General features: G+C 53.6%; 1 protein-coding gene across 2 annotated transcripts in view; it reads right to left on the bottom strand.

The window, feature by feature from the left end:
* SLC22A23 (solute carrier family 22 member 23) overlaps window positions 1–26,239 on the bottom strand; it is a 147,750-nt gene that overhangs the window by 35,817 nt on the left and 85,694 nt on the right. For both annotated transcript variants that reach the window (XM_081245517.1, XM_081245518.1), the window contains exon 4: window positions 7,803–7,971. In XM_081245517.1, coding sequence (XP_081101643.1) covers window positions 7,803–7,971 — 169 coding nt within the window. The remainder of the gene's footprint in view (window positions 1–7,802; window positions 7,972–26,239) is intronic.

The raw sequence follows: 26,239 nt of genomic DNA, 5'->3' as shown, positions 1-26,239 counted from the left end.
AGGCCCTTTAAATGTTTTATTGGCTTGGCCAAAAAGTTCATTTGGGTTTTTCCATAACATCTTAACAGAAAAAAAACGAACGAACTTTTTGGCCAACCCAATACAATGGCTTGTTTCTTGACATTTTTAAAAATTAAGATCGCTTTTAGCACATAGCTTTTTCCCGAGGGTTTTAATTGTTTCTCCTCTACCAGTGAGTCCCGAGGTCAGCCCGCTCGAACATCCTGGGTTTCAAGGTTTATCTTCCATTTGAGGAATGGACACTGTTGCTTATTCTCCAATGTTACCAGCGCAGCGTGATCTTTCTCTTCCTCATTATTCCCACAGCGTTCATATTCTTCTCCTCGTTCTCCCGAACGTTTCCCACAATCACGCTGACCGCCAACAGCACTCGGTTAATAATTCAGCATCTTCACACGTTTTGAAACTTCGAGGCAGTTCACGCAACACACATCAGGTGAGTCTCAGGTGAGACCCTGTCCTACCCAGGGACTTGGCTGGAAGTCTGGGGAATGTGAAGGAAAACCGCACCCAGGCTCCCTGCAGGGGTGAGGGACACACAGGTTCTAGGACAGGTAAGCAAGGTGGGACCTTTCCCTCCCAGCAACTTCCATCACGGGCCACAGCTGAAGACTCCCAGACACACACGCACGTGGGTTTATGTTCTCACGGTGCAGATAGAAGTCACTGGATTCAGTACTGAGGGTTTTTTGTCTTCGTCTGCTGGTTCCAGGAATGCCTATGACTTCTGCCGCCTGAGATGACTCACGGTGGATCTGGACTGGGCAGCTAGGTCCCGTGTGGCACTTCACAGACCCTCAAGGACGGCAACTGTTTCACGTCCTTGCAGAACCAAGAACCGCTCCTTTAAGAAGGGTGTGTCACCCCAGCCAACCCACATCTCCTTTCACTCTTGACAACATCTTTCACTTTATTGGAAGTGGACCAGGTCCCATATCCCATAAGCAGATATCTGGCTTTTCCTTCTCACTGGGCAGCCTGGTGTACAGCAGCCCTCTGGGATTTGAGCCATCATCAGCACCCCTGTAGGGCTTCTTAAACTACCCGCAGACACTGTGACTCAGTCAGCCTGGGGTGGGGTCTGAGCACTGATGTTGCTAACAGTTCCCAGGTGGTGGTGGTGACGCTGGCCCAGTGGCCACGCTCTGAGAACCACTGACGTTCAGAAACCAGTTTTTAATGACTCGCCACACTTGTGTCTTTGGTGCAGCTTTTTTTTTTTTTTTTTTTTTGCTGTACGTGGGCCTCTCACTGTTGTGGCCTCTCCCGTTGCGGAGCACAGGCTCCGGACGCGCAGGCTCAGCGGCCATGGCTCACGGGCCCAGCCGCTCCGCGGCATGTGGGATCCTCCCAGACCAGGGCACGAACCCACGTCCCCTGCATCGGCAGGCGGAGTCTCAACCACTGCGCCACCAGGGAAGCCCCTGGTGCAGCTTTTTGATGTCCTGGTTTCCCCAGCTAAAACCAGGAATAATCCCACCAACCACCATCTTGTACCTAATCTGAAAATATCAGGTTAATGCAGCCTCGCACACAGAAACCTGCAGCTGATCTCGGGAAAAGCGTGTCCTGAAAACTTTAAGATGTGTTCAAACTGCCATACCTGACGGTGCGCCTGCCTCGAAGGAGGCACGTGAGGTTGCCCTCCCTGGTGAGCTGCTCCACCAGGCAGGGGCCTGGGCACCCGACACCCGGCAGACGCCGCCTGGGAAGAGGCCTCGCTGCCTTGGTGTCATGACCGTGCCCAGCACATGCCAGGTCCAAAGCAGACGTGCAGGTGCTCGTTCTCACAGACCATCACAGGTACTCGGCACCAACAAGTGATGCTCTAAGGCAGGTGACTGCACGCACCAGCATTTTGGGAGAGTGGCCGGAACATCTCCAGCATGGCCCGGAACGCCTCTTCCCGGGGTGCCCTCCCAAACGCTACAGGCAGATGCCATGTGGGTGGCCCCCTCCACCTCCTCTTCCCCCGTCTCACTCCTCAACAGTGACTTCCACCCAGGAAAGCCGAGGTCACGTCTTCCGTGTACACCTTCCTGATCGCCCACCCTGCAGTTTCCCTGATGCTCTCACTGGACACACGCCTGGACCCCCGAATACAGCCCGAATATAGGCTGTGCCCATGGGGCTCCGGGATGCGGGAGGCCCTCTGGCTCCAAGCACGTGCCCTGGAGCAGGCTCGGCCCCCGAGGGACTCCTGTTGTATGCCCGGCACACTTGGAAGCTGGGCAGCCCAGCCAGCCAGCCTCTCTCCATCCTGGCGTTACTGCTACCCACAGCGTGTCTAAGCAGAGCTTTTCCTGAAGTCTCCATCATTCTCGTATTCTGCATCTTGTCTTCTGTGGCCCTGGAAGAATTCTACATTTATTCCGGAAAAAAGATCAGTCAGTATGACCTCCTTCCAGGTTAGCAGTGAAACTCTGCTGCCCTTTCTCAAGTGACAGCAAATGCCCAAGCAGGAGCCAGCATTTCTGTCCGGTGCTGGGGTCTGGAGTGCACAGGCTGTGTGGGTCTAACTTCCGGCACTGGCGTCTGTCAGTGGAAACACCAGCAGCTGGGATGGGGTTTACGTCCAGGCGGGAAATATTCCCAGGGCGCCCTCTGCTTCTGCTTCAGGACAAGGCACTTAAACTTGACTCTGAGAAGCCGTCTGGAGCACAGCATCCCAGCACTCAGCTTCCGAAGCTATTCCTCCACCTAAGCCCCCAGGAAGACGGTAGCTCACACTTCCCGGGCAGCTCCACTTGCTGGGGCACAAGTCATCTGCACATCACACCCCCATCACCAGCCCCGCCTGCGCTCACTACCGCCCCTGCCAAGCCCCTCCAGTCCCCAGGCACCTCGTACCTCTGCTGCCGCCACCTCTCCCAGCTGCTTCTCCAGCCCTAGGCTCACTTCATTCCAGAGCATTCTGTAACCCTGTCGCTGCCCTAGAGCTGTGTATTAATCATGCCTTTTTGTTTTCTGTATTTTCTGATGTTTCTGGGAGGGAGGGCTGCTCCTCCCAGAGTTAGCTAATTCCTAGAGATAGCAAACAACTTGCCCAGGGACAGCACCTTTCAGATGCAAAACCCATCCATCCCAGGCCCCCTCTTCTGTGGGTTCTGACACCCTGGCCACCGCCCACCTGCCCTCATCAGCCAGGGCCGGGTACCAGAAAACTGAGACAGCCCCACGCCCCAGATTCCACTGAAATGATTCAGACTAGCAGAGCCAAGCCTGCTCACCTGCCTCACCCCTCCTTCTCCCCAGAAACCACAATGAAGGCTCTTGCCTACCTTCTCTCTCCCCCTCGGCCTCCCGAGACCCTGGTGCTTCCCCGTGTGCCCCCTGCCCCCATGGCGTGGGGAGGCCCCTCCTCTTGGGAACTGTCTTCTCCCCACCCCAGGATAACGACACATCCTACATTTCAACACGGGCGTGCTTTCCACCAAGTCGCTGAGCTGAGCTCTTCCCGTCGGCTCCTCCATCTCCCTCCCCAAGCCCTCCCTCAGCTCCCTGCAGACCCTTCCCTCGGGACTTTATGCTGTTCCCCAGCGGGTTCCACGTTTCAGAGGCCCCCAGTCTCCCATTTCGGGAGCCGGTCCAAGCCCAGGCCATTTGCCCTCTTACCCACCTGTGCCCCAGCAGATCCACAAACGAGACCTCCCAGGGCTACTTGCACAACAGACCTGGAACCAGACCCCGTCAGGTGACTGCCATGCCCACTGGAGCGCAGGCGCCACCGTCCCCCGCAGCCAGCGCAACATCAGCACCCGCCCTGCCCTGTGGCCACTCCCACAGCAGACAGAGCCAGGCTCTCAGGGCACAGCCCTGCCCCGCTTCGACCGCTGGCGTGTTTTCAGAGGAACCTCGGCGCCCAAGGCCCCCCACGTCTGACCCACCTCTGTGTCCAAGGTCATCTTCCGCCCCAACTGGCCACTCGGGCTCTGGCCACACTGACCACCGCCTTCCTCTTCCACAAAAAGCCAAGTGGAGCCAGCTTTTGCCCTGGCTGTCACCATGTGCTGGGCATTTAGTCTCAGCCCAAGAGTCACTTCCTCAGAGACCCTGACCCCCACTTGTTCCTTTTCATCCCACTGCTTTATTCCATTTCTTCCTAGTGCTGGTTATTTGAAAGCATGTTATTGGCTGACTTATGATTTACGGGCTGTGGGCCCCCCATCAGCCCATCAAGTACGTCTCAGCGGGCAGAGGTCTGGTGACGTGCACGGCAGTCTCCAGAATCCCTCGTGTCTAGAATGGCATGCAGTGTGTAAGTGGTAACTACTTATAACAAATGAGGTGAGTTAACTTCTCTTTCCGATTGGTCTGTTTTGCAGAATTCCTGAGATGCAAACTCCCTGAAGTATAGTTTTTGCCCTTGGTAATGGGTCCCCTGGGCTCGGTGAGCTCATCCTTGGTGAGAATTCTCTTCCACGTGAGTCTCAGCTCCAGCGATTCCCCACGGAGGTTTCATTTCTGACCCTGAGGTTCCAGCGAGCTCCCCTGGCTCTTCCGTCAGCCTTGGGGAGCAGTTGGAATTTGGAACGGAACACGTAGCCGCGTGTGGGTGTGCTGCAGACTCCAAGGCGCTGATGTCTTGAGGGTGAATCCTTCCCACCCACGGCCTGGGGCAGTTGGCCAGCTTTGGAGCTGAGGCCCTGTGCTGCACAGAGATCTGTGATCACTGATGCTCTGAGGCCTGGCTTCGTCCCGGGGGCTCAGTTCTAAGTGCAGAAGGGGCCTGAGATCTCAGCCCCAGGCCCCATGCAGCGGTTAACCCAGGCCCCTGGGTCCCTTTCTGGTTCAGCTGCCCCGCGGTGGCCTCTGTGTCACTCCAGCTTGAATGCCGTCCTGGGTCTTTGCCCCAGCACCCCCTTCCTGTGCTGGAGGCCAGCGTTGTGTCCGTATCTGGTTAGTGTCACCTCTTACCTGGTGTGTCTGGATGCTCCCAGCTTCCACCTGGACCAGAAGATCCCTCACCTGCACCCTTTCCTTTGTGCTCCTGACCTGACCCTGCGTCCCGGGGACTTTATGTCGTGTGCTCTGCTTTATGGCCCTGTTAACACACCTGCTCCTTAGGGCTGCTCCAAAGCACCAAGCAGGCTGCCAGGCACCCAGGGCACATACGATCAATACTTGCTCTTAAAGGAGAGAGTGACTTCCAACATTTTGTCACCAACAGCCGGTCGTGCTGGCCGCTGCAGCTCACTGCCCTCCCCAGAGACCAGTTCATCCTGTCAAACCACAGAGCCTTCTGCGACAAATCTTCTACCACAGCAGAGGGGAGGAAGGGTGGTCATTAGGGGGCGAGAAAGAGGGGGCACCTCAAGGGCCTTTAAAAGCCAGTGACGCCCCTGGAGCCGCTCTTGACTGCAGGCAGAGATGGGACACACCTCTTACCGCGATTCCCTCGACTGGCTCCGTATACACCCAGGCTTCCACACTGGGAAGGTGGGGATATAGTAACAGTAAGAGCAGTAGCTGATCTCTGCAAGCGCTACCGCAGGCCAGACATGCGTCAGGGGCCTTACGTAATAACACAAGGGACAAGTACACGGGTGGGTGGAGCGGGTCTACCCCATACTGGGGTGCCTGGTGCCTGCGGACGCTGTCCATCTGTCTGTCCACACACACGTCTCACTTACCAAAGTACCCTGGGTGCCCTTTTCACCATAAAGTCATATTTTTGCATTTGTGTGTTTCAAAGAATTATTTTTTATGTTTTACAATGGATTTAAATAAATGAACATTTTTACCTTGCCTAACACTAAACCTTGATATATTTTTAAAATTTAAAATAAAAAAATAAAATAAACAAAACCCCTAATGCTTTCCCACATGGGCCAGGCCCCCAGACCTGCTCCAGGAAACCCTTCTCTGCCTTTTCTCTCTGTCAGGTTTCCTCCTACCTGGGACAGGTGGGAGCAGAGCCTGGGCTGAGCCTCAAAGCCTGGAGGTGATGGAGACAACGTTGCCTATCCTCACAGGTGTGTGAGTCTCCAAGAGGCTGTGTCTCCAGGGGCCGGCAGACAGCACCACTGCCCTTGGGCGCAGTGGAGCCCAGGAAGCCAGAGGAGTGGGGTCGGGGGATTCCTGACTGCAGAGCGGGAGACAGCACAACTCCGGGCTCAAGGGTCAGTTGGGTGTCCTCAGCTTTGTCATCTCTACAATGGGGCCATGAAATGCGCAGACTGAATGATCTACTATTAATACAGTGCTTGTCATTTGCCTCTGGCACAAACACGATACAAACAAGTGTTAAATAAGGAAATGTCCTGAAATTCCAAACCAAGCAAAGCCCAGCTCTGGACGCAGCAAGGGGAGGACCAGGAAGAGCCTCCTTAGGGATATAAGGACGGGCTGCCCACTCCATCCTGCTTTGGTGAACGACTTCGTTCTTTGCCTCTTAAGACCCTGCAGGAAAGAGCAGGATGTCCCAAAACACGCAGGCTCCTGTGGAACGGGTGCCCTCCAGCCTCGGGCGGGGGACGCTTTTCCTGGCAGGTGGCCTTTTTCTCATCTCTCCTTGTAGCCTCCCCACCACTGCCGAGGCTCTGAGGACACTGTGAGTAAGAACCCGGCTCTTGAGGAAAAGACACCTGAGTCTGGCTCATGTGATTTCTCTGCTGGGGGTGGGTCTGCTGCCAGGGTGAGGGCGGGGCCAGCCTATTAAGCTGCAAGGTTGCGCTTTCTTCCCCTCCCCCGCACCTTAGGAAAGGAAGCCCAATTAATAGCCGCGTCCGCTACGGCGAGCACTTAAAACTAAGACACAACTGACTTCTGGCCACAAATCGGGTTTTCATTAGTGACTAAATAATAGAAACACAGTGTAGTGGGTAAAATCTCCTCTCCAGTACCTTGTACTCGGTGCGGGCCGGCGGGAGAGTTTGGCCCGGAATGGGGATGGGAGGGAAGGAAGGAAAGAAAAGAGGTTTTTACAGAACGGGTACAGCACTCATTTTTCCGGTAAACATCTCTCTATCCGAGAGCAGTGTTTTTCAACCTTGGCTAATCATTAATCCCCTGAGGAGTTTAAAAGCATCTGGTTGCCCAGGTCATATCCCCAGGCCAGGCCAGTGTGTTCAGTTGTTTTTTCCCTAAAGTCAGCAAGCCAAACACTAAAAGTTACACACGGTTCTAAAAGGCCTAGCGGGCTCGTCCAGAGCAGGAGTGGACAAACTTCTGCAAAGGACCGGAGACTAAATGTTTTCGGCTTTGTAGGGCCACATCGTCTTGGTCGCATCTGCTCAGCTCTGCCATCGTGGCATGAAAGTGGTCACGGATGATACATGTGGAAACATGTGAGCACAGCCGTGTTCCAATAAAACTTTATTTACAGAAACAGACAGCGGGCCAGAGTTGGCCCGCGGGCTGGCGTTTGCCCATCCCTAGCCCAGAGGAGACGGGACAGTGGCTCTGCTAAATCTCTCCTGAACACCTCCAAACACATTTCCCCTCCCAACACGAGACCCCGCCCTTTGCAAACCCAGTCATGAAAGTCATGTTGCACACCCAGCAAGCGTGTGTTCAGCCAGACCGTGGAGGGTAGGCGGCTGGAGCTGGGCAGGGGCGCCCAGGCCTCGCCCCACTCCTCCGTCTACTTCTGTGTATGTTAGAACGTTTGCCAAGATGAAACGTTTAGAAGAGGAGATTTTTTTAAAGAGGAACATTCCCTCATTAAAAAAACCACAAGCTGAAACCGGCAGGAGGTCTGGGGACCGCGGGGCCTGAGCCCGGGGCGCGGCCCTGGGACGCGATGCAGGGGGCCCGGGGGGGGGCAGGAGGATACTCACGACCAGTAGAGCAGCATGAACAGGAAGGGGCAGATGATGAGGGCCTGCAGCACCTGCCAGTCGCGGCACAGGGCGGCCAGCCCGGGCATGAGGAGCTGCCCCGCCGTGGTCACGAAGCTCGCCACCATTGTGATCAGGAACCGTTTTCCCGGGGGGCAGAGCTCTATGCCTGGAACACAGAAGGGACAAGAGAGCCATGAGCGCCGGGCCAGCACGCTTCCCATCTGGCCAAGGACTGCCAGGTGGTACGTCAAGGCTGAGACGCTCGCTTGTACAGCTGGACGAGCTGAGGCTCCCCCTGCAAAGGGAGCGAGATCGTTGCTCAGGGTCACAGAGCAAGTCGTGGCTGAAGAACGCCGTGATGGGGAGCGGCCGGCCCGGGGGCCAGGAGATGCTGCCTCGCGGGGAGACAGGGCGCGTGCGTCACGCGCGGCCCCCACACCTCCCGCTCTCTCGGCGTCCCTGAGCTCCCTCTGCCGCCCTGCCTTCCGTCTCCGCTGCTGGACCACGTGGCCCTCCCAACCTCCGCACAGGGCACAGGAAGCCCAGCCCAGCTCCCCGCGCCTCACCACCCCTCCTTCCGTCCCCGAGCTCTGAGTTCCAGGCAGCCCACTCACACGTGAGACCAAGACAGGTCCGTCGTACCCAACCCATCTTCTGAACAAGACAGAAGCCAAACCATGAAGCAGACTGGATCACATAGGGCGGATCTCACCCAAGCCCCGCCTCCCTCTCAGAATTCTGCTGCCCCCGTGACCTGGGCATCCCACGCACCCGCCTCAGATGACGGCTCTGCCAGCAGGGGCAGGTCTGATTCACCTTCATAGCTCCAAAAACACCAGTGTCTGCCTTCAATAAATGTCAAGGACATCACGGTCCCTCCTGTTTGCAAGAATCTATGCTCTTAATTTGACCTTGCACAAAAAAAGATGGTCTCAAAACCTTAAACTGTAGCACCCAAGTGACAACCAGTGCACACCCACTACATGAATTCCTGTAATAAAAGTCCCCAATACTAGAAAATGCAGCTGGGTTTTAAATATTTTCCCCCACAGAGCCTGTAATTTGTTTGCTATTCTTCCTCAACAATTTGCAGGATTCCCTAAAGGCTGGCTTTTTTTTTTTCATTTTTAAAAAAAAAAAGCATAGTTAAAATGATTTTTTAAAAAAGAAGAAGACATGGGCTTCCCTGGTGGCGCAGTGGTTGAGAGTCCGCCTGCCGATGCAGGGGACACGGGTTCGTGCCCCAGACCGGGAAGATCCCACATGCCACGGAGCAGCTGGACCCGTGAGCCATGGCCGCTGAGCCTGTGCGTCCAGAGCCTGTGCTCTGCGACGGGAGAGGCCACAGCAGTGGGAGGCCTGCATATCGCAAGGAAAAAAAAAAAAAAAAAAGAAGACAGACCCTCAGGAGAGAATACTTCTCACGTCTCTATATCCAGAGACTGTTCATAGATCAGTGGCTACAGCCCATCTGCTGGTCGTCCAGAGGCCAGAGCAGAGGTCAGAGGTCAAAAGGCAGTAAGAAGGGAAGCAGATGAGAGGGGGCGGAACAGGCAGGTTACGTGTGGCCACAGGATGGAATCGGCGTTAACAAGGATCACGCACTGCGCCAGCCAATACCTACACCGGCTCATCTGTAAGGAAGAAATAACAGTCGCCAGAATCTCCATCCTTGCCCTGCCACAGACAGACAGGTCAGCATCACAGCTCTCTGTGAGTGAAAGAGAAACCTGGCCTTGCTAATAAAGAACTTCTGCTATTTAATTAAGAAAATAGGATCAAACAGTTCTCTCCTGGCCACACGTACTGTGCTGCTGTTCCTTTCAGCGCCCAGGCCAGCTTCATGTAAAGGGTCACTTCCTAGTGGGGCTCAGGTATTTACTCCACATCTGGCATTCCTTTTTTTTTTTTTTAACTTTTCATTTTATTTTGGAGTATAGCCGATTAACAACACTGTGATAGTTTCAGGTGCACAGCAGAGGGACTCAGCCATACATATGCATGTACCCATTCTCCCCCAGACTCCCCTCCCATCCAGGCTGCCACGTAACACTGAGCAGAGCTCCCTGTGCTACACAGTAGGTCCTTGTCAGTTATCTGTTTTAAATATAGTCGATCCTGGGCTTCCCTGGTGGCACAGTGGCTGAGAGTCCGCCTGCCGATGCAGGGGACACAGGTTCGTGCCCCGGTCTGGGAGGATCCCACGTGCCGCGGAGCGGCTGGGCCCGCGAGCCATGGCCGCTGAGCCTGCGCTCCGCAACGGGAGAGGCCGCAACAGTGAGAGGCCCGCGTACCGCCAAAAAAAAAAAAATATATATATATATATATATATATATATATATAGTCGATCCCAAACTCCCTAAGTATCCCTTCCCCCAACCCATCTGGCATTTCTGCTCTTAAAAATAATAAAGAGATCAGGGTCTTTTAGAAAAGACTAACAGTTGCAGGTTCTAGTTTTCACGTATTAAGTAAGCACAAGCAGTGGATGCGCTGCTATGGAAACCAGAACTCGGCATCAGCCAGGGCGAGTGTGATGCTCTGAGGCTCGGCACAGGTTAGGACCGGATGAGAAAATTGAGCACTTGGCCACTCAGAGAGGTAACGTCAAGGCAGCATCATGGCTTCACGTCCTCGGGTTCGCTGATTCGACAGGCCCTGCGCGGGGCTGGCGGTTCTCCTCTCCTCTACCTGGCTCTTTGATTTCACAATGCAGTAAGTATGAAAATATCTGCAGCTATCGTTCTGGTCCCCCAGGCCCCCTTTGGTGCGTCTAATCCCACACATCAGTCTACACCACGTGCCGTCACACCGAGGATCACAGGCCACTTCCCAAAGCCGGGTCGAGGTTTGTGGGCGACAAAGCAGCATCGCCCCTCGAAAGGCAGAGGATTCCACAGTCTGGCTCCTCCTCCCTCGACCCTCCCCGTTACCACTGCTCAGACGATGATGACCTTGTCGTGGTTCTCCTCCTACAGGGTCTCTCCTTCCCCGCCCGTAAATGGCCCGAGCGATCCTCTAACTCCTAGGTACCTGGATGGGAAGCATCAGCGTCACCTGGGAGCTTGTTAGGCACACAGCCTCAGGCCCTGCCTAGGCCCCCAGGATCACACCTGCATTTTAAAGAGAGACCCAGGTGCCTCTCTCACAAGCACTGGCTCACCGTGCTTCTCCCAAACCGTGGGCATCACCCACAGCAGGAGAAATGCTTTTGTCCCCCAGGCACACGTCTATGAGAGCGGAATAAGTAAAATCATTTCCCGAATTCTCCAGAGCTTCTGTTTTGCTAGGAATCCTAGCAGAGATTTTGATTCATCTCATCAGGGAGAAGAACGTAGAGCATTCCAGCAGATCTACAGTATTTTAGTATTCCTGCCGAGGCAATGGAAAAACACAGCCATTTGATGTAAGGACACGGCTATGACACTTACAGTGACCCTTTTGCCTTGACTCACCAGGAATTCGTCCCGAACTGCTGCAATCAACTATGTTCTGAAGGTGGCTGTAAAGATGTTTAAAAAAGAAAAAGCAATTATCAAAGAACCTCAAGCACTTTGGGTTTGCCTTCAGTCACATGCTCCTTTTGGATGATGAGAAGTCAGCTTTTCTGAAGTGAGGAGAGGAAGGAATACATCAGAGCGTGAACGTCCTAAGTCCTTGCATCTGGGAGGGGGCGGGGACTGCAGGTAGATGGTTCTACCCGAGGAAGGTCTGATCCCAGCTCTGCGCACAGGAGCGCTCAACCCTTATCCTTTCTTAAATGGATTTTTAAAAAGCTGTGTATGCTTGCTGCAGGTCCGGGAGTCTACGTTTTCTTGGGATCTCGAAGTGCTCCCAGCTGCTCTGAAATGAGTCTCCAGGATTTTTCTGGATGGCAGTCGGCCGTAAGGAGGGAACATATGCAGCTGGCTGACAGCATCCGCATAGAATGAGGAGGAAGTGGGCCCTGCAGGGGAGAGGCTGGGGCGCCAGTGTGAGCGCACGGCAGGCGTGGGACCCCTTCCCTGCCCCTTCCTGTCGGGGTGAAGTCGCTCAGCCTCTGTGCTGCTCCTTCCTGGCCTACAAAGTAGATAACATTCCTCGGCCACGAGGTGACGCACATCCAACCGCCATTCCAGGCTGCCGTCCCTACAGACCTCAGGCTCAGGCTGTCTGGGTCCAGCTCCAGGTGGGCTCATGTCCCCCAGAGACTACGGCCAGTAAAGTAAGTGCTCCCATGTGGGACCTGAACGATCCTGGGTTTTAGGCAAAACTCGGTCGGAACTGACAAAACGATACGCATACAAGCCCGTGACAGGATTCTTGGACGTCAGTAGCCTCTGCTCTCCAGGGGATGCTGACGAGGCTGCGTGGAAAGAACAGTCTCCTCTGGGTGATGGTCCCTCTCTCGCTGCCTCCGCCTCCCCTTCGGGCTGTGAGGCCCACACCCACCCACCCCCACCCTCACGAACTCCTGCACCAGGTAGGTCCCCAGGAAAGAAACAGGGAGTCTGGACTGGCAAGAAACCAGCCTGCACGCAGGTGCCCGCATGCAGGTGCCCGCACGCGCTCCCAGCGAGCCCAGCGGGATTTCAAGCCCTGCTCCTGTCCCCACAACTTCTCGAGAAGCGCCAGCCCCTGCGGTTTCCCTGGGGCGCCACCTGGGTCTCTGTGGCTGGACCCAGACGTCACCCCACCTGGGACAGGGGTTGTTGGGGGGACTCAACTCGCTGTAGGAGGGAGACGGGCTCAGGAAAGGACGGTCTCCCCCAAACTGTGTTCAAGCACCAGAACTAAACATGCTTCTGGATCCGCTGGGGAGTGAGAAATCCATCAAAGCCCAGGGCACCGCCGAGCGGCTCGGCCATCCCCACCAAGGGCCGCTGGGCCCCTCGCAGCCCCGTGGCGGCAGCACAGGCCGCTCAGGGGCCACTGGGCCAGACACGTCCTTCCACGCGGAGCCCCTCCCTATGCTCCCAAGAACCTGTCATCAGCCGAGTAGCTGAGGGGCCGCTGGGGAGAAACTGCCCGAATTAGGAGGAAGGGGGCCCCGCCAAATGGAAGGGCGTGGCATCGCCGCCCCTCACCTTGCGCACCGGCTCCCTCCAGCCTGGCCCGGCCCAGCCTCCAGGCTGCTGATGCCCCCCCGGGCCCGGGCTCCTCCGCAGCAAGGGGGGCGCGCTCACTGGCTGCTGCCCCGACACCCGCCGGCCTCTCTCCTCCTCCCTGCTCCCTGCCCTCACCAAGCTGGCCTGGAAGGGGACACACCACTCTCTACTTACAGCCTTGGCTAAGGTCACGGGGCCCCCAGAACCCCGGAAAATAGACCTGTGACATGTGATTTTGGAATTCCTTATTATAGCAAGCGGCCTGAAATCGCCAGTCATGGAGACTCAAATAGCATCGGAGAGCGTGACTGTAAAAGGCTGCTATTATCACAACAGCTCCATGTCTTACCTTCCCCGTGGAAAACTTCCTTTTCCTCTCAATTTAGGACCTGCCAACCCAGCGGAACGGTTAAAACCACCTCCATTTAGAGAAAAGAAGATAAAAAAATATGGAAACATAAATATCTCCCACAAATCACGTTCCAGTGCCTGCCAGACAAACAGACTCAAACATTTATGCTCAAATGCAGAAGAACCACATTACCTACCCGCTGGCTTACCCATCAGGTCTGCGGCACTGGGCTAAGGCAAAGCTCGCCCTCACTGTGGCTAAACACGTCGGTGGGCATTTTTCATCCATTAAACTCACTCAATCTGCACAACTCTCTGATGTAGGTACTGTTTTTTTTTTTTTTTTTTTTTTTTTTGCGGTATGCGGGCCTCTCACTGTTGTGGCCTCTCCCGTTGCGGAGCACAGGCTCCGGACGCGCAGGCTCAGCGGCCATGGCTCACGGGCCCAGCCGCTCCGCGGCATATGGGATCCTCCCGGACCGGGGCACGAACCCGCATCCCCTGCATCGGCAGGCGGACTCTCAACCACTGCGCCACCAGGGAGGCCCTAGGTACTGTTTTTAATGCTCATTTCACACAAGAGGACCCTAGAGTTCGGAGTGATTATGTGACTTGTCCAAGATCACACAGCTAAGGAGGGAACCGACTAGGCACTGAAGCTAGGTCCCCCCTCCCCCGTGCCTCCACCCGCCTGGCTGCAGGCAGGTCTCCAACAGGAGTCCCTGGTGGGTCTGGCCTCTTTGCTGTGCCCACCGGAATCTAAGGTCCTGGAGGTCAGGCCTCCTCGGCTTTGCTCACGGCCCTTCCTCAGAGCCTGGGATGGTGCCTGGCACACAGCGGGGACTCAGGTATCTGTCACCTGAGGAACCTCGGGATGGACTTTTCCTGTCTAGTTCAGTGGCTTTACCTGCGCTCCTGTTTCCTTCGATTTCTATGATGGAATCAATTAGGGTCACGGTAGCTGAGACTGGTTAGTAAATCTGCAGAAGCTGGTCTTACACGGGAGCTCACTGTGGTTCACAGATTCACACGCTGAGCGCTATTGGGGGGAACACTGCCCACAAAGCCCAGCTATGCAGTAGGAGCCACTGAGCCCACTGTCCTCTCCAGATAATGAATTCTTTCTATCACCTTATGTTTCATTCATTCATTCATTTATTTTTGCGGTACGCAGGCCTCTCACTGTGTGGCCTCTCCCATTGTGGAGCACAGGCTCCGGACGTGAAGGCTCAGCGGCCATGGCTCACGGGCCCAGCTGCTCCACGGCATGTGGGATCTTCCCGGACTGGGGCTCGAACCCGTGTCCCCTGCATCGGCAGGCGGACTCTCAACCACTGCGCCATCAGGGAAGCCCACCTTATGTTTCTTTTAAACAAGCATTATAATTACTCAAAATGAGGAAAAAGGATTTAAATGCTCACTGATGTTTCCGCTTACCAATCTCTTCTGTTTAAGAGCAGTGACTAATGTTCGGCAGTGTACACGCGTAAGAATTTACATTAATAGCACTTTCAGTCTCCCAGCATTTAGTAAGAGAGGAAAAATCCAGTGAGAGGAGGGACTTGAAACATCAGAACAGCCTCAAGCCCACTGAAATCCTTGCATTTTGCGTCTGCTGAGCACCTTCAAAGCTGAGTGAAGGAGCAGTTGCAGAGAGTGGGTGATTTTCGGGTCCAGAACACAGGTTTCCAGCTGCCAGTTCCAAAGTGACAATCCTCAATCCTCATTTTCTTTGGTACCATCCATCCTATGGGTCAAAATCGCACTTACTGACCAATCACGTTTGCATCATTAGATGACGCATCCAAGCAGAGTTCTCACAGACGGCAGGTTTGAACCCTCGGAGGAAGGTGGCCCAAGAGAACAGTCCTAGGTTACTTCCAACTCTGCCTTGCGTTAGCAGCACACAGCTCCCCAGGTGTCGGAGGGCAGGGAGGACCCCCCAACTTTTATTTCTCTTCAACAGCACTGTCGACATTGTTGTTGTTTTATGAGCTTGACAAGCAGTCAGGAAAGTAGCGGTTGGGTTTATGGCAAATAGAATATACCTCAACATGAGGTCACAGTATCATTACTGTATAATACCTGGTAATGGTAAATGTACTTCACTCTTTAGCATATCCTAAACAGGGAGGAATTCTTAGCAATCAGTCTTTCTAAACAAGGTCTTCCTTTTTTCTCATTTGCCTCTTCTGCGTACCTTCCTGTTTCTCTTATGTCTGCATTTTTAAAAGCTTTTGAAAGCTCATACATTCACCAAGAAGAGAGAATCATGTAATGAATCCCCAACGACCACGTGTGGGGTCAGCGCTGATCAATAGTTTGGTTCTCTTGATTCTTCTGCCACTTTTCTTTCACTGTTTCCTGTAATATTTTAAATCAAATTCTTTTTTTTTTTTTTTTGCGGTACGCGGGCCTCTCACTGTTGTGGCCTCTCCCGTTGTGGAGCACCGGCTCCAGACGCGCAGGCTCAGCGGCCATGGCTCACGGGCCCAGCCTCTCCGCGGCATGTGGGATCTTCCCGGACCGGGGCTCGAACCTGCGTTCCCTGCATCGGCAGGTGGACTCTCAACCACTGTGCCACCAGGGAAGCCCTAAATCAAATTCTTGACATCATGTCATTTCACTTCTAAGCCCACAGACGTCTCTCTATAAAAAGGGTATTTTCTTACGTAAAGACCAATACCATCATCACGTCTGACAAAATCTATGATAATTCTTTAATGTTGTTTATTCTCCAGTCTATGCTCTAATTATTCAATTACCCCCAAAATCTCTTTATGGGTGTATGTTTAAAACACCAGGTCCAAACGAAATTCATATGCTCGGCTCTAAGTCTCCTTCAATCTAGAAAAGCCCCTCCCCATCCCCTTTCCCAGGGTGCTGTCTTGTTGAAGAGGCCAGACGGGCTCTGGTTTTGTCTGAAAACCTACTTCCCGGGGGGTGCTGACTTGCTCCTTCATTCGCTGTTTTAATCTCTGAACAGTAAGTTAGACCTGAAGGTCCAGCTGGACTCAGGTGCAACATTTTCGGTAAGAATGGCTGGCAGTGGGCCTGTGCTTCCTGCTGCAGCCCCCCAGGAGGGGCACCTACTTTGGAAGATGCTGAGCTTGACCAACAGACTCCCGTGGTGGTGTCTCAGCCTCCCACCTGGAGCCGCTCACCAACACCTTCCTCCTGGCTTCAACACCCCCCGACGGGCAGGGCCCACGTCAGTGATGTCATCAGGGGCAAGATTTCCTAAGTCCGTCGTCACTGCGCGTTGTTTTTCGCCTTGAGTTACACGTGTACAGGAGAACTCTGATTCACCAGGGAGGGCCATTCAGAAGAGGCAGCATTACGGAACCACAGGCACACCAGGCGACGGGTGATTTCACGGGTCACGTCACCTCTGAGAGCTCCCACTGTGCCCAGAGCAAAAGCAGGCCTTCACAGTGACTGGAGGCCTGACGTGTTCTCCAGCCCCTTCCCCTGCCCGTCACCCACTGGCCTCCTTGCTGCACCTGCTGTCTGTCCCTGTGCCTGGAACACCCTCCCCGAGTGTCCCACGCTCCCTCCGCCCACGTGTCACCACCACGCCACACAAAACAGCCGTCCCTACCCTGTCTCATCTCCCCAAGTTCTTCCTGATGACTCACCACACAGGGCACAGTGTCTCTGGACAGTGGTTCTCAAGTTTCTCAAGTGTGGTCCCAAAACCAGCAGCAGTGGCACCTGGGACCGTGCTGGAAACACAAATTCTAGGGCCCTGCTCCAGACCTGCTGAATCCGTACCTGGGGCTGCATCCGGCAACCCGTGTTAACAAGCCCTACAGCGGACCTGACACATATCACATCATTCAATCCTTCTAATGACCCTAGGAGGTAGCACTATTTTATCATTAAATCTTAAAGATAACAAACACAGACTCCTGGGCCCCAGCCTCGAGATGCTGATTCGGAGGGTCTGGGTCAGGGTTCCAGAATCTGTGCTTCTAACAAGTTCACAGGTGATGCAGGTGCTGCTCGTTCAGGGGCCTTGCTCTGAACCCCAGCGCTGTGAACACCGTAGGGAGAGTTCTACACATCTTAGCCCTGAGATGCCGTATTAACGTCCCCTTTGCAGCATTAGCGTATTAAAACTAACAAAGCTCAAGGCTACACTGCAGCTTAGAACACCTGTTGGCCTGCAGGCCTTGGGGAGACTACATGCTTGCTTTTTTCCCAATCACCACGTGTGACTTTCTTTCCCACTGAAGAAAATAGCTCTTCCAGTGCCCCCAGGGCAAGGCAGGCAGAGGATTAAAAGACCTGGAGTTGCAAAGAAGTTCAACTCTCAGCCTAATTCAGATGAGAGGAAACTCAGAGAACACCCACCGGGGCTGGCAGAGTCCAATGCCAGTCAGGTAAGAAACGTGCCAAACCGGCCTGGGAGGAGGGGTGGACCTGCAGCGAATCACGGCTCGCTGGCTCTGTTTAAAGCCCTTCAAATTCAATTAGAAGAAAACCTCTGTCTGGGTCGCACGGAACCCGGTGGGGGCCAAGGTCCGCCACGCGCTGCCGGCCTGCTGGCTTCGTTCACGGGGAGAGTAAGGTCGCAGAGGCCGCTGGCAGCAACCAAGCCTGCTCCTCCCCGTCTCTTTGACGTCCAGCACTGCATCCAGCACCCAGCAGATGCTCAAAAAAGGCTGCACTAAGGGGCTTCCCTGGTGGCGCAGTGGTTTAGAGTCCGCCGTCCGACGCAGGGGACGCGGGTTCGTGCCCCGGTCCGGGAAGATCCCACATGCCGCGGAGCGGCTGGGCCCGTGAGCCATGGCCGCTGAGCCTGCGCGTCCGGAGCCTGTGCTCTGCAACGGGAGAGGCCGCAACAGTGAGAGGCCCGCGTACCGCAAAAAAAAAAAAAAATTGTCCCAATTTTTGATAAAAATGAAACTGGCATTCCTTCCCCAGCCCTCCCCTCCCCCTGCCTCCCCCCCCCCCCGGTGTGATAACCTGGCACCACGCTCACAGGCTTTGATAGGGACAGACACTGACCATCACTCGCCAGGTGCAGCCGGGTTCCCAAGCCCTGGCCCCGTCCCTCCTGGGGTGAAGTCTCGGCTTTCCAGCTCATGACCTTGAGGAATATCTGCCCCGAGGCCAGCCTCCCTCTGCAGTTGTACAAAATTAAAAAGGACTGTATCCGCAAGAATCCACCTGCCGGTTGCTCCTTTCCCACGGAAACAGCATCATCCAAGACAGGCAGCCCAGAGGCGGCAACAGGAAGAGCAGAAGCGCTGAAACGGGCTGGACTTTTCCATTTTCCAAGTACCCGCCTCATGGTCTTGAGCTGCGTACTTAACACACTCACGCTGTCACGGGACAGGGTGACAGGTCCCCGCCGGAAGGACAGGTGACAGGAGGTGAGCTGCCGGGCCCGTCTGCCCCAGCGCCTGACACAGCACATCCGAGTAATAGCTCAGGGACTCGGTCCAACGGCCCCGGGGCTGCGGGAGACGCTCACGGCCACAGCAGAGGCTCTTGCAAAACGCCCCTTTAGTTCCAGGTAACCACAAAACAAAGGAACTTTTGTAGAAGTTTATAACTCTTGTGAAAGTTGGGGACTTTTTGCATGAGAATGGCAACCTCTGAAGTGCCAGGAATGCTATAACCACAGTGTACAGAGGAAGGGCCTTTCTACATGATCCGCTGTGTAAAGGTGAGCAAGGATTTTCCAGGCCCCATGCGAAAAGGGAGAAGACAACTGTGGCAGCCAATGTGCAAGCAACAGAGCACAGGCCTCGTGGAAATGGATGGGCCACGGGGAAAGGACAGCCCCGGAATGCGAGGATGGGAGAGGTCCCAAGAGATTTGTCTGTGGGTTTTGATGGGCTCCATTTAGAAGGGACACACTTAGCATTTGGAAAAGCGGCCCTGGAGGCACTATAGATTCTAAGTAATTCTATTTAAAAGAGCAGTGTCTTCACACTATGTTCCTTCTTTAAGGGTAACGGTGAACGGCCAGGAGCCCCATCTTTCATGCCCCCCGTGAACGCAGACGTTCGCATCACACACACACCTCCGACCGTTTCATACCGTTCAAAACGGCCTGCTGTGAAGTCAGGGATTGTACGGCTCCCTCTAGTTCTTGGTTCTGAAGGAGGCATGTTCAGGACAGACAGCGCTTTATAAAGAGCAGGACCCTCACGCTGAGGATCTCTAGAGGCCGACCTGTCCCGGGTGCCCTTGTGAGCTGCAGTGGGAAGTTTCCCAGAAAGCATCCCTGCTCTCAAGTTGAGAGGGGGCTTGTCGGCTACAAGGGATTTAAAGTTTGGAAAAGTTCTGCCACTGAATTATGATTTTTTAATTTTGTTTAAAAGATTTGATTCCAAAGCCTACTTTCTATATGGTGTAAGAGTCTGTTTCAAGGCCAAGCTTTGAGGACACACCTGTTAGTATAATGACTGCCAGACCTCCAGGAAACTTCCAAGGTGGGTGTGTTTTGTTTGCTCTCTCCCTCTCTCCCCGTTTCTTTGGTCCAGAACATAAAAGCACAGAAGTCACCCCACTTTGGATGTGATGCTGCAGTCACTAGTAGTCATTGCTGTGGTTATCAAGTGACAATCAAATGTAAAAGCTGTCACACAAAACAACCCCAGAGTCTGGGGTACATGTTCAGCCAGCACCTCTGAGTCATGCTGGGCCACCTTTGACAAAGTTGATAGAAGAGAAAGAGGCAAAGGGGCAGAAAACAAACGAACTATTCACTTATCATCTATCACGACCAAAGCTTTCCTGCCAGGGTGGGGCTGTGCTTGGAATTAATTACTAGTGAGGAATGACTCCATCTGGTTTGGGAAAAATCAAAATTCGAGTGACGGGCTTTACACAGAATAAATAATGTAAATTCCTTAAAAGAAAAGTTAATAGATTTTAAAAAATCATATAACTTACATCTCCACGTATTTCTCTCATTTCCTGAACAAATTCTAGGGTCCAAGTGCTTAAATGTATTTTGATTCATGGACAGAGGAAGCAACCTGCCCAAGAGAGTTAAGAAGGTAACCCAAGTTTCGTAACACCTAACCTAGCATTTTATTCCTCTAGGTAAATAATATGGGTTTAAATGCTGGGTGTGTCTGTGTGAAAACTTATGTTCAATCAGCATTTTAAGATGGGACCCTGAATTTCAAATTAAACCCATTACAGCGTGTGATACTTTAAGGATATGAATCTTCTTAACATGGTTCAACTCCTCCAGAAAGTCGCTGTATGGCTCATACACTGAGATAAAGCAAAACTGAAAAGAACATCTCAATTCATTTAGGCAACCAATTACTAAAACTGAAATGCAGAATGAAGTGGAGCCCCAGAAACTATGAACGAGGCATGCTGGGTCATCCCCACGCCTGTGGTCCTTCTAAACGTGGAGGTCCCCAAAAGCAGCGCTCCTCAGAGTACGGCTCCCTTAACCCTCTGCATCACCCTCCCCTGGGATCCCCTGCCCAAACCTACAGAATCAGACACTTCCTTGGTAGAAGCCAGAGTTTAGCAGGGCGTCGAGGAGATGCTGATGCACCTCTGTCATCAAGCTCCAGCAAAACTGATGGGGTTCTTCATCGGTCTCAAACTATCATCAGACAAATAACATCTTCACCTGTTAGTGTTGCAGGGGAGGGGAAACCTTTTCCCTACCCTTTTATGTGCGCTTCCGGGGGCTCATGAATTAAACTGACAAAAAGCAGATTAGCAAGAGAAAAGACAAAGTTCACTGCTGACTGTGGACGTATGGACGCAGGGGCTCACAAAGAAAGTGGCTCAGAGAAGCAGTTAGAATTTGGGGCTTATACACCATCTCTCAACATGAGGAAGGAGTTAGGACTTCAAGGGGCAATAAATAGTGAGAAATGAATGCCAATTACATAGATGAAAGAAACTATTGGAAAGTAAGGTTCGCTTTAGTAAAGTCTGTTTATGCAATTTCTCATCTCTGGTGACAGGAGTCACTACCCGCGTCCCCCGCCCCCGGGATAGGAAGCTTCCCATAAAGGGGGGTGTATGGGAGTTGAATTCTTTCAGAAGATCTGCTTTTAGGCAGTAAATGGAGGGCAGAGAAAGCCTCTTCCTGCTTCTGTCAAACGTCTTCAGCCCAAAGTACTGCTTATGCCCCCGTGGCACATTCTGGACCCTTTCCCTAGGAGACACCGGCAGCATGGCCTTTATTCCTAACCACATGCTTGTCCTATTCCCATTTTACAGGGTGGCCCCAAGAGGCTGGTGACCAATCAGGTCTCGGGTCACGTGGTTTACAGTACCTAGACCCTGAATCCAGACTTTCTGGATTCTAAACATCAGATGTATCCTTTGAGAACAAAGCAGACAACCCGGCCCTCCAAACACGCACACAAAGTCCCATTCAGACACGGTCTTCCTATTAGTCAACTCTTTTCAGTAAGACTCGCTCAATTTATCACCACGACCGCTGACCAGACCGGCTAAGCTTATCCAGGAGGGCCCACTCCCGTGTCTGCTGAGACATAATGAAACACTCGGTAACCAGCCCAATGTCTAAGGGCCCACAGCTTGCTCCTGAAGTGTCCATCTGCTTCCAACATCACGACACTGATGGATGACCTCGAGGACCGGCGTGGAGTCAGGCCCAGCAAAGAGCTCATCATTGTCAAACACTCGTGCCGACCAGCGAGCAGCTCTCCCACGCAAGAAGGAAGAAAAGCATTTTATTTGGAAAAGGACAAGTGGAGGGTACGAGATGGAAGAAGAAGAAAACTACATTCTATAAATACTCAGGATATTATTTCCTTCACTAAATTTTATGCTGGATTCATTAACTCTAAAGAAGATCTTTGATAAGGAATGGAACACAAATTGGAGTGTTCAGCCCAGTCTCTGACAGCATTCGAGGAATATTCTGGTTTCTACAGCTTCTTCTTCCAGAATTGTACCTGACCAAAACGGTAACCACCTAAGGTTTTTAAAATTTAAATGTAATTAAAGTTAAATAAAATAAAAAATTCGGTTGTTGAGTTAGGCTAGCCACATTTCACGTGTTCTACTGGACAGCACAGATCTAGAATCCGATGTCAAAATGTCGAAATAAAGACACTTTGCCAACATTCTCAAGAACATGTAAGGAGGAAGGAGGAGGAAACTGAACTTAAAAGATTATTTTTAAATTGTGAAATATTTCAAGTATATTGGAAAAGTATAAGAAATACTAGAAAACACTTGTGTGCCCAAACACTTGGTTTGGTCAAATCTTTACATTTACTTTATTTCCCCACTTCTTTTTGAGTGAAGATAAGAAAACACAACAGACACAGTGGAAGCCCCCGTGGGCCCCTTCACGAGCCCACTGAACGCTCTGCTGAAAGTTCAAAAGGAGCCCTGCATCGGTGTCCGGCAACCACGCGGTGAAGACCCTGCGCTCTAGACCAGGCGGCACGGGCTCTAAGCTTCCAGGATAGCTAGAGCAACTCCAGGACGTCTGGAGATCCGCTGAAGGTTAAAGGAAACTAATTTGAACGTACAGACAGATGCATAAAGATCCTTTTCCTGGAGGTAGACGTGGAGAGCATGTCTTGAAAGAACCAATTTCAAACTTCAAGCATGTTAAAATTCGTGATCCTTAGGCACAAATGCCTCCAACGAAACCCTTCAATACCCCCTTTCTGCCCCTGTAACTGCAGAGACAAGCTTCTTACAACTCTCCCCTGCTGACGCCTTGAACCGAGACGTAAACCCCCAGAAAGGCTGTGCTCTTGGCAGTTCGGGAGCTAGGGAGAAGTAGCCACCGCCCTGGGTAAATCATTCAATAAACCTTAATATCAGGAAATGAGCAAACCCCACACCGAGCAAGCTTCCTTTATACACAGAAAACAGCTGTTTATCATCCAGTATTTGACAAAAAGTCCACTGCTAAGCCTGTAATAAATATGTGCATGTGTCCCAACGCGAAGGACATCTGGCTGCACCAGGATGCTGTACACACTTTCACTTAGCGTCACTTCTGTTATATCCTCGAGTCCAGTGGACTCCGGGCTCCGACACTTGGGGAATTAGCACACAGAGGTGTTCAGTGGCTAGGGAGTTTCGAATGCCAAGATGTGTGTTTTTTCGTACAGCCTACCTTCATTCAGCCAAAGAAAACAGTTCTCAGAGGGGAAGGACCCACTTTTAAGTTATAAGGAAAGTACACGTAGCCTACCGTTCCTCAAACACGGTGGCTTTTGCAGGACAAGATGCGGGACTTGTGAGTATCCAGGGCTGAGGTGCGAGCTCCCAGGTCAGAGCAGCTGAACGCAGAGTACGTTTCTACTGCTGTGTACAAACCGTTCTGCCCCCAGGAGGTGGGTAATGAAGCTGGCTTCTCCTTCAGCATTTAAAATGTTCCACTTACAACTCACGGGCTGTTCCGCCTGGAACCACTGGAACTTTCTCCTGCTCTAGCTGCTCAGAGCCAGAGACGGGCTCCCCTGCGTCACAGGACACAGCTCCCCTCCTGTGCATGAAGGATGCCACCTGACCCTCCAGCACTGCCCTCCCAGCTAAGTCCCACCTCTGCTTCCCTGCCGGCCAGTTTCCGCCACAGCTAAAACCCACTACGGTTCCTCTGGGGCTAAACTCACCACGGGCCTCCCCACCCCAAAGTCAGCCATGCCCCTGATTTCTTACGTCTGTTAGTTACAGGTCCCTCGACCCCAGCCCCCGGCTGAGGGTCCCCCTACCTGGACTCAGTCTGTGGGTCCGGGAAGCTTCCTTCCTGCAGACCCTCTGAGATCCGACTGTCCTGTCCTACCCTCTTCCATCCCTGCTGCTCCAGCTCAGGCAGGGCCCCCTCCATCACCCTCTCCGAATCTCCCACCACACGGCTCACAAGAGCACCCCCTGCTTCCCTCAACCCTCCCACTGGAAATATTCTGCCCTTGCTGACGCCCAGGACGAACGCAGCCCGGCTTCCACGATCCAGCCTGGAGTCCCGGGACCCGGGCGGGGGGATTAGCACATCTTAACCTTCAACCTTAAAGCCACAGACACTGGGGAGAAGTTTGAAAACATAGAAAAGTATACATTAAGTGAACCACCGATAATCCAAGCGCCCAGCGTTCAGATTCCAATGTATTTCCTCCCAATCTTTTAAAGAATTAACTTAAACAACAAAATTGGCTACCTGCTTGCTTTCCTTATTTTGTGGGACACTGTAAACATTTCCTCAAGTCGTTAAACAGTCCCCCAAACGAGAGGTTTAGAGGCTGCATGAGGTTTGACCCCATTAATTCACGTACCTGTCCACTCTCTAGTTGCTTCCCACTTTGTGCAGTTACACTGCCCCCCACAAAGGGACATGAATGGTCTCGAGGGCCCGGTCCCGTCTCACACTCCTCGCGTCCCTGACCCAGAGCAGCCCTGGATGACCCCGGTGGACTGACTGATCTGGGTGCCGTCCCCCTAAGGGCTGCGCTGCCCGGGGCTCCCCTCCCATGGAGGCAGGACCCAGCCCTGCAGGAATCCCTCCGCGCCTCGGGTCTCCTAAGCTGCTTCTCTCCCAGCATCTCCTCACCAGCGGGATCTGCTCTCACTCAGGCTCAGGATGGGAACCTGGTGACTCTTCTCGACACCATCCTCACTCTCCCAGCCTGGCCACCGTCTCTCCACCGCTCCCTACCCCCTGTCCGTCCCTTCCCCCTCTCCGCCTGGGCAGCCACAGGGGCCTCCTCAGGACCTCCCCACCTCCCAGTTTCCCAGCTACACTTCAGCCAAAGTCGCCTCTTTAGGACCAAGTCTGGGATGATCTCATTCTTCCTCTCATCGCCACCTGGGGCTCCTGCTTTACCCAGGAGGTGGCCCAGGAGGGCCTGTGGGGCCTGTCCTACTCCGCTCAGGCCGCGGCCCCCAGCCCTTCTGTCCGCCCCTGACAGGCCAGCCCTCCCCAGCCCGGTGCCTCTGCCTGGCTGCTCTCCTGTCCTTCCCTGGCTAAGCCTCCCGGTCCCGCATGCATGATGTGTCCTCAGGCCGCACTCTTTCTGCTCCCTCTTGTACATCAAGGCTCCCGGCTCTTTCATGTCACCTGATGCCCCCTTCACAGCACTTGTCTCAAGTGGGGACACACAAATCTGATCGTCTGTACGATATGTGCCTGGACCTGAGGCTCCAGGGGGAAGGAGCCCATACCTCTGTCATCTTTAATACCGTGACCCCTCTTCAGGGCCTGCACGTGACAGGTTCTCTGTGCCATGGGAGGAGGGAAGTGGGCAAGGCAGGGCGTGAGCTGGCTTCTGACCACTGCCTAGTACAACGACCCCAGCTTGCAGGGCCCTGGCCCCGAACCAAAGCCCACCTGCCACCGTCCCCGGGGCAGAGGTTCTATTCCCCATGAGCTGCCGTTTCATCTTCTCCCACAGGCAGGGATGCGCTTCGGCTGGTCTGTGGCCACTGCCTGAAGTGACCACTGCAGCCTGCACATTCGCATCTTCCTCTTTCTCTGGGTTCTTGATTTAGTGAGGCCACTGCCTGGTTCCTGGCCCTGCCTATGCGTCTCCGCGTGCGCATGTGGGACGCAGGCCCTGGTGATGGCACGACGCGTCCTGCCGTCCTGCCCAGAGTAACTCAGCCATCGCCACTGGGCGTCCACCCCGTTCCGGACACCGAGCTGGGCGTGGTGCCCTGTCCTGCTCCCCACACCTGAGGTCAGCCCCTCAGCACGGCCATGATCACTCCCTCAGACCCACTGGGAGACTGTCCAGGGAGAGAACAGTTCAGACCTTCCACCTGCACAGACTCACTGGACCTTACAGCCATGAGGGGACAACCCCCCGGCCAACCTCCCGGAGCTGCCCCTTGAGGCCAGACAGAGGATGCTTGCGAAATTCAGACTCTCTGTTCCCGGCAGGAAGTGACCGAGTCCCCTTCCCTCCCCCATCACCTCAGCCTTCATCACCACCCTGGAAAGAGAAGCTAATCTTTCATTATCTCTTCAGAAGAGTAAACGTTTCTCCCTCTGGGTAAACAAGGAAGCCACAA

The sequence above is a fragment of the Mesoplodon bidens genome, assembly GCF_964165515.1.
Source record: "Mesoplodon bidens genome assembly, chromosome: 10".
NCBI lineage: Eukaryota > Metazoa > Chordata > Mammalia > Artiodactyla > Ziphiidae > Mesoplodon > Mesoplodon bidens.
Note: the sequence above shows the minus strand (reverse complement) of the source record. Positions and strands in the feature narration are given on the sequence as shown.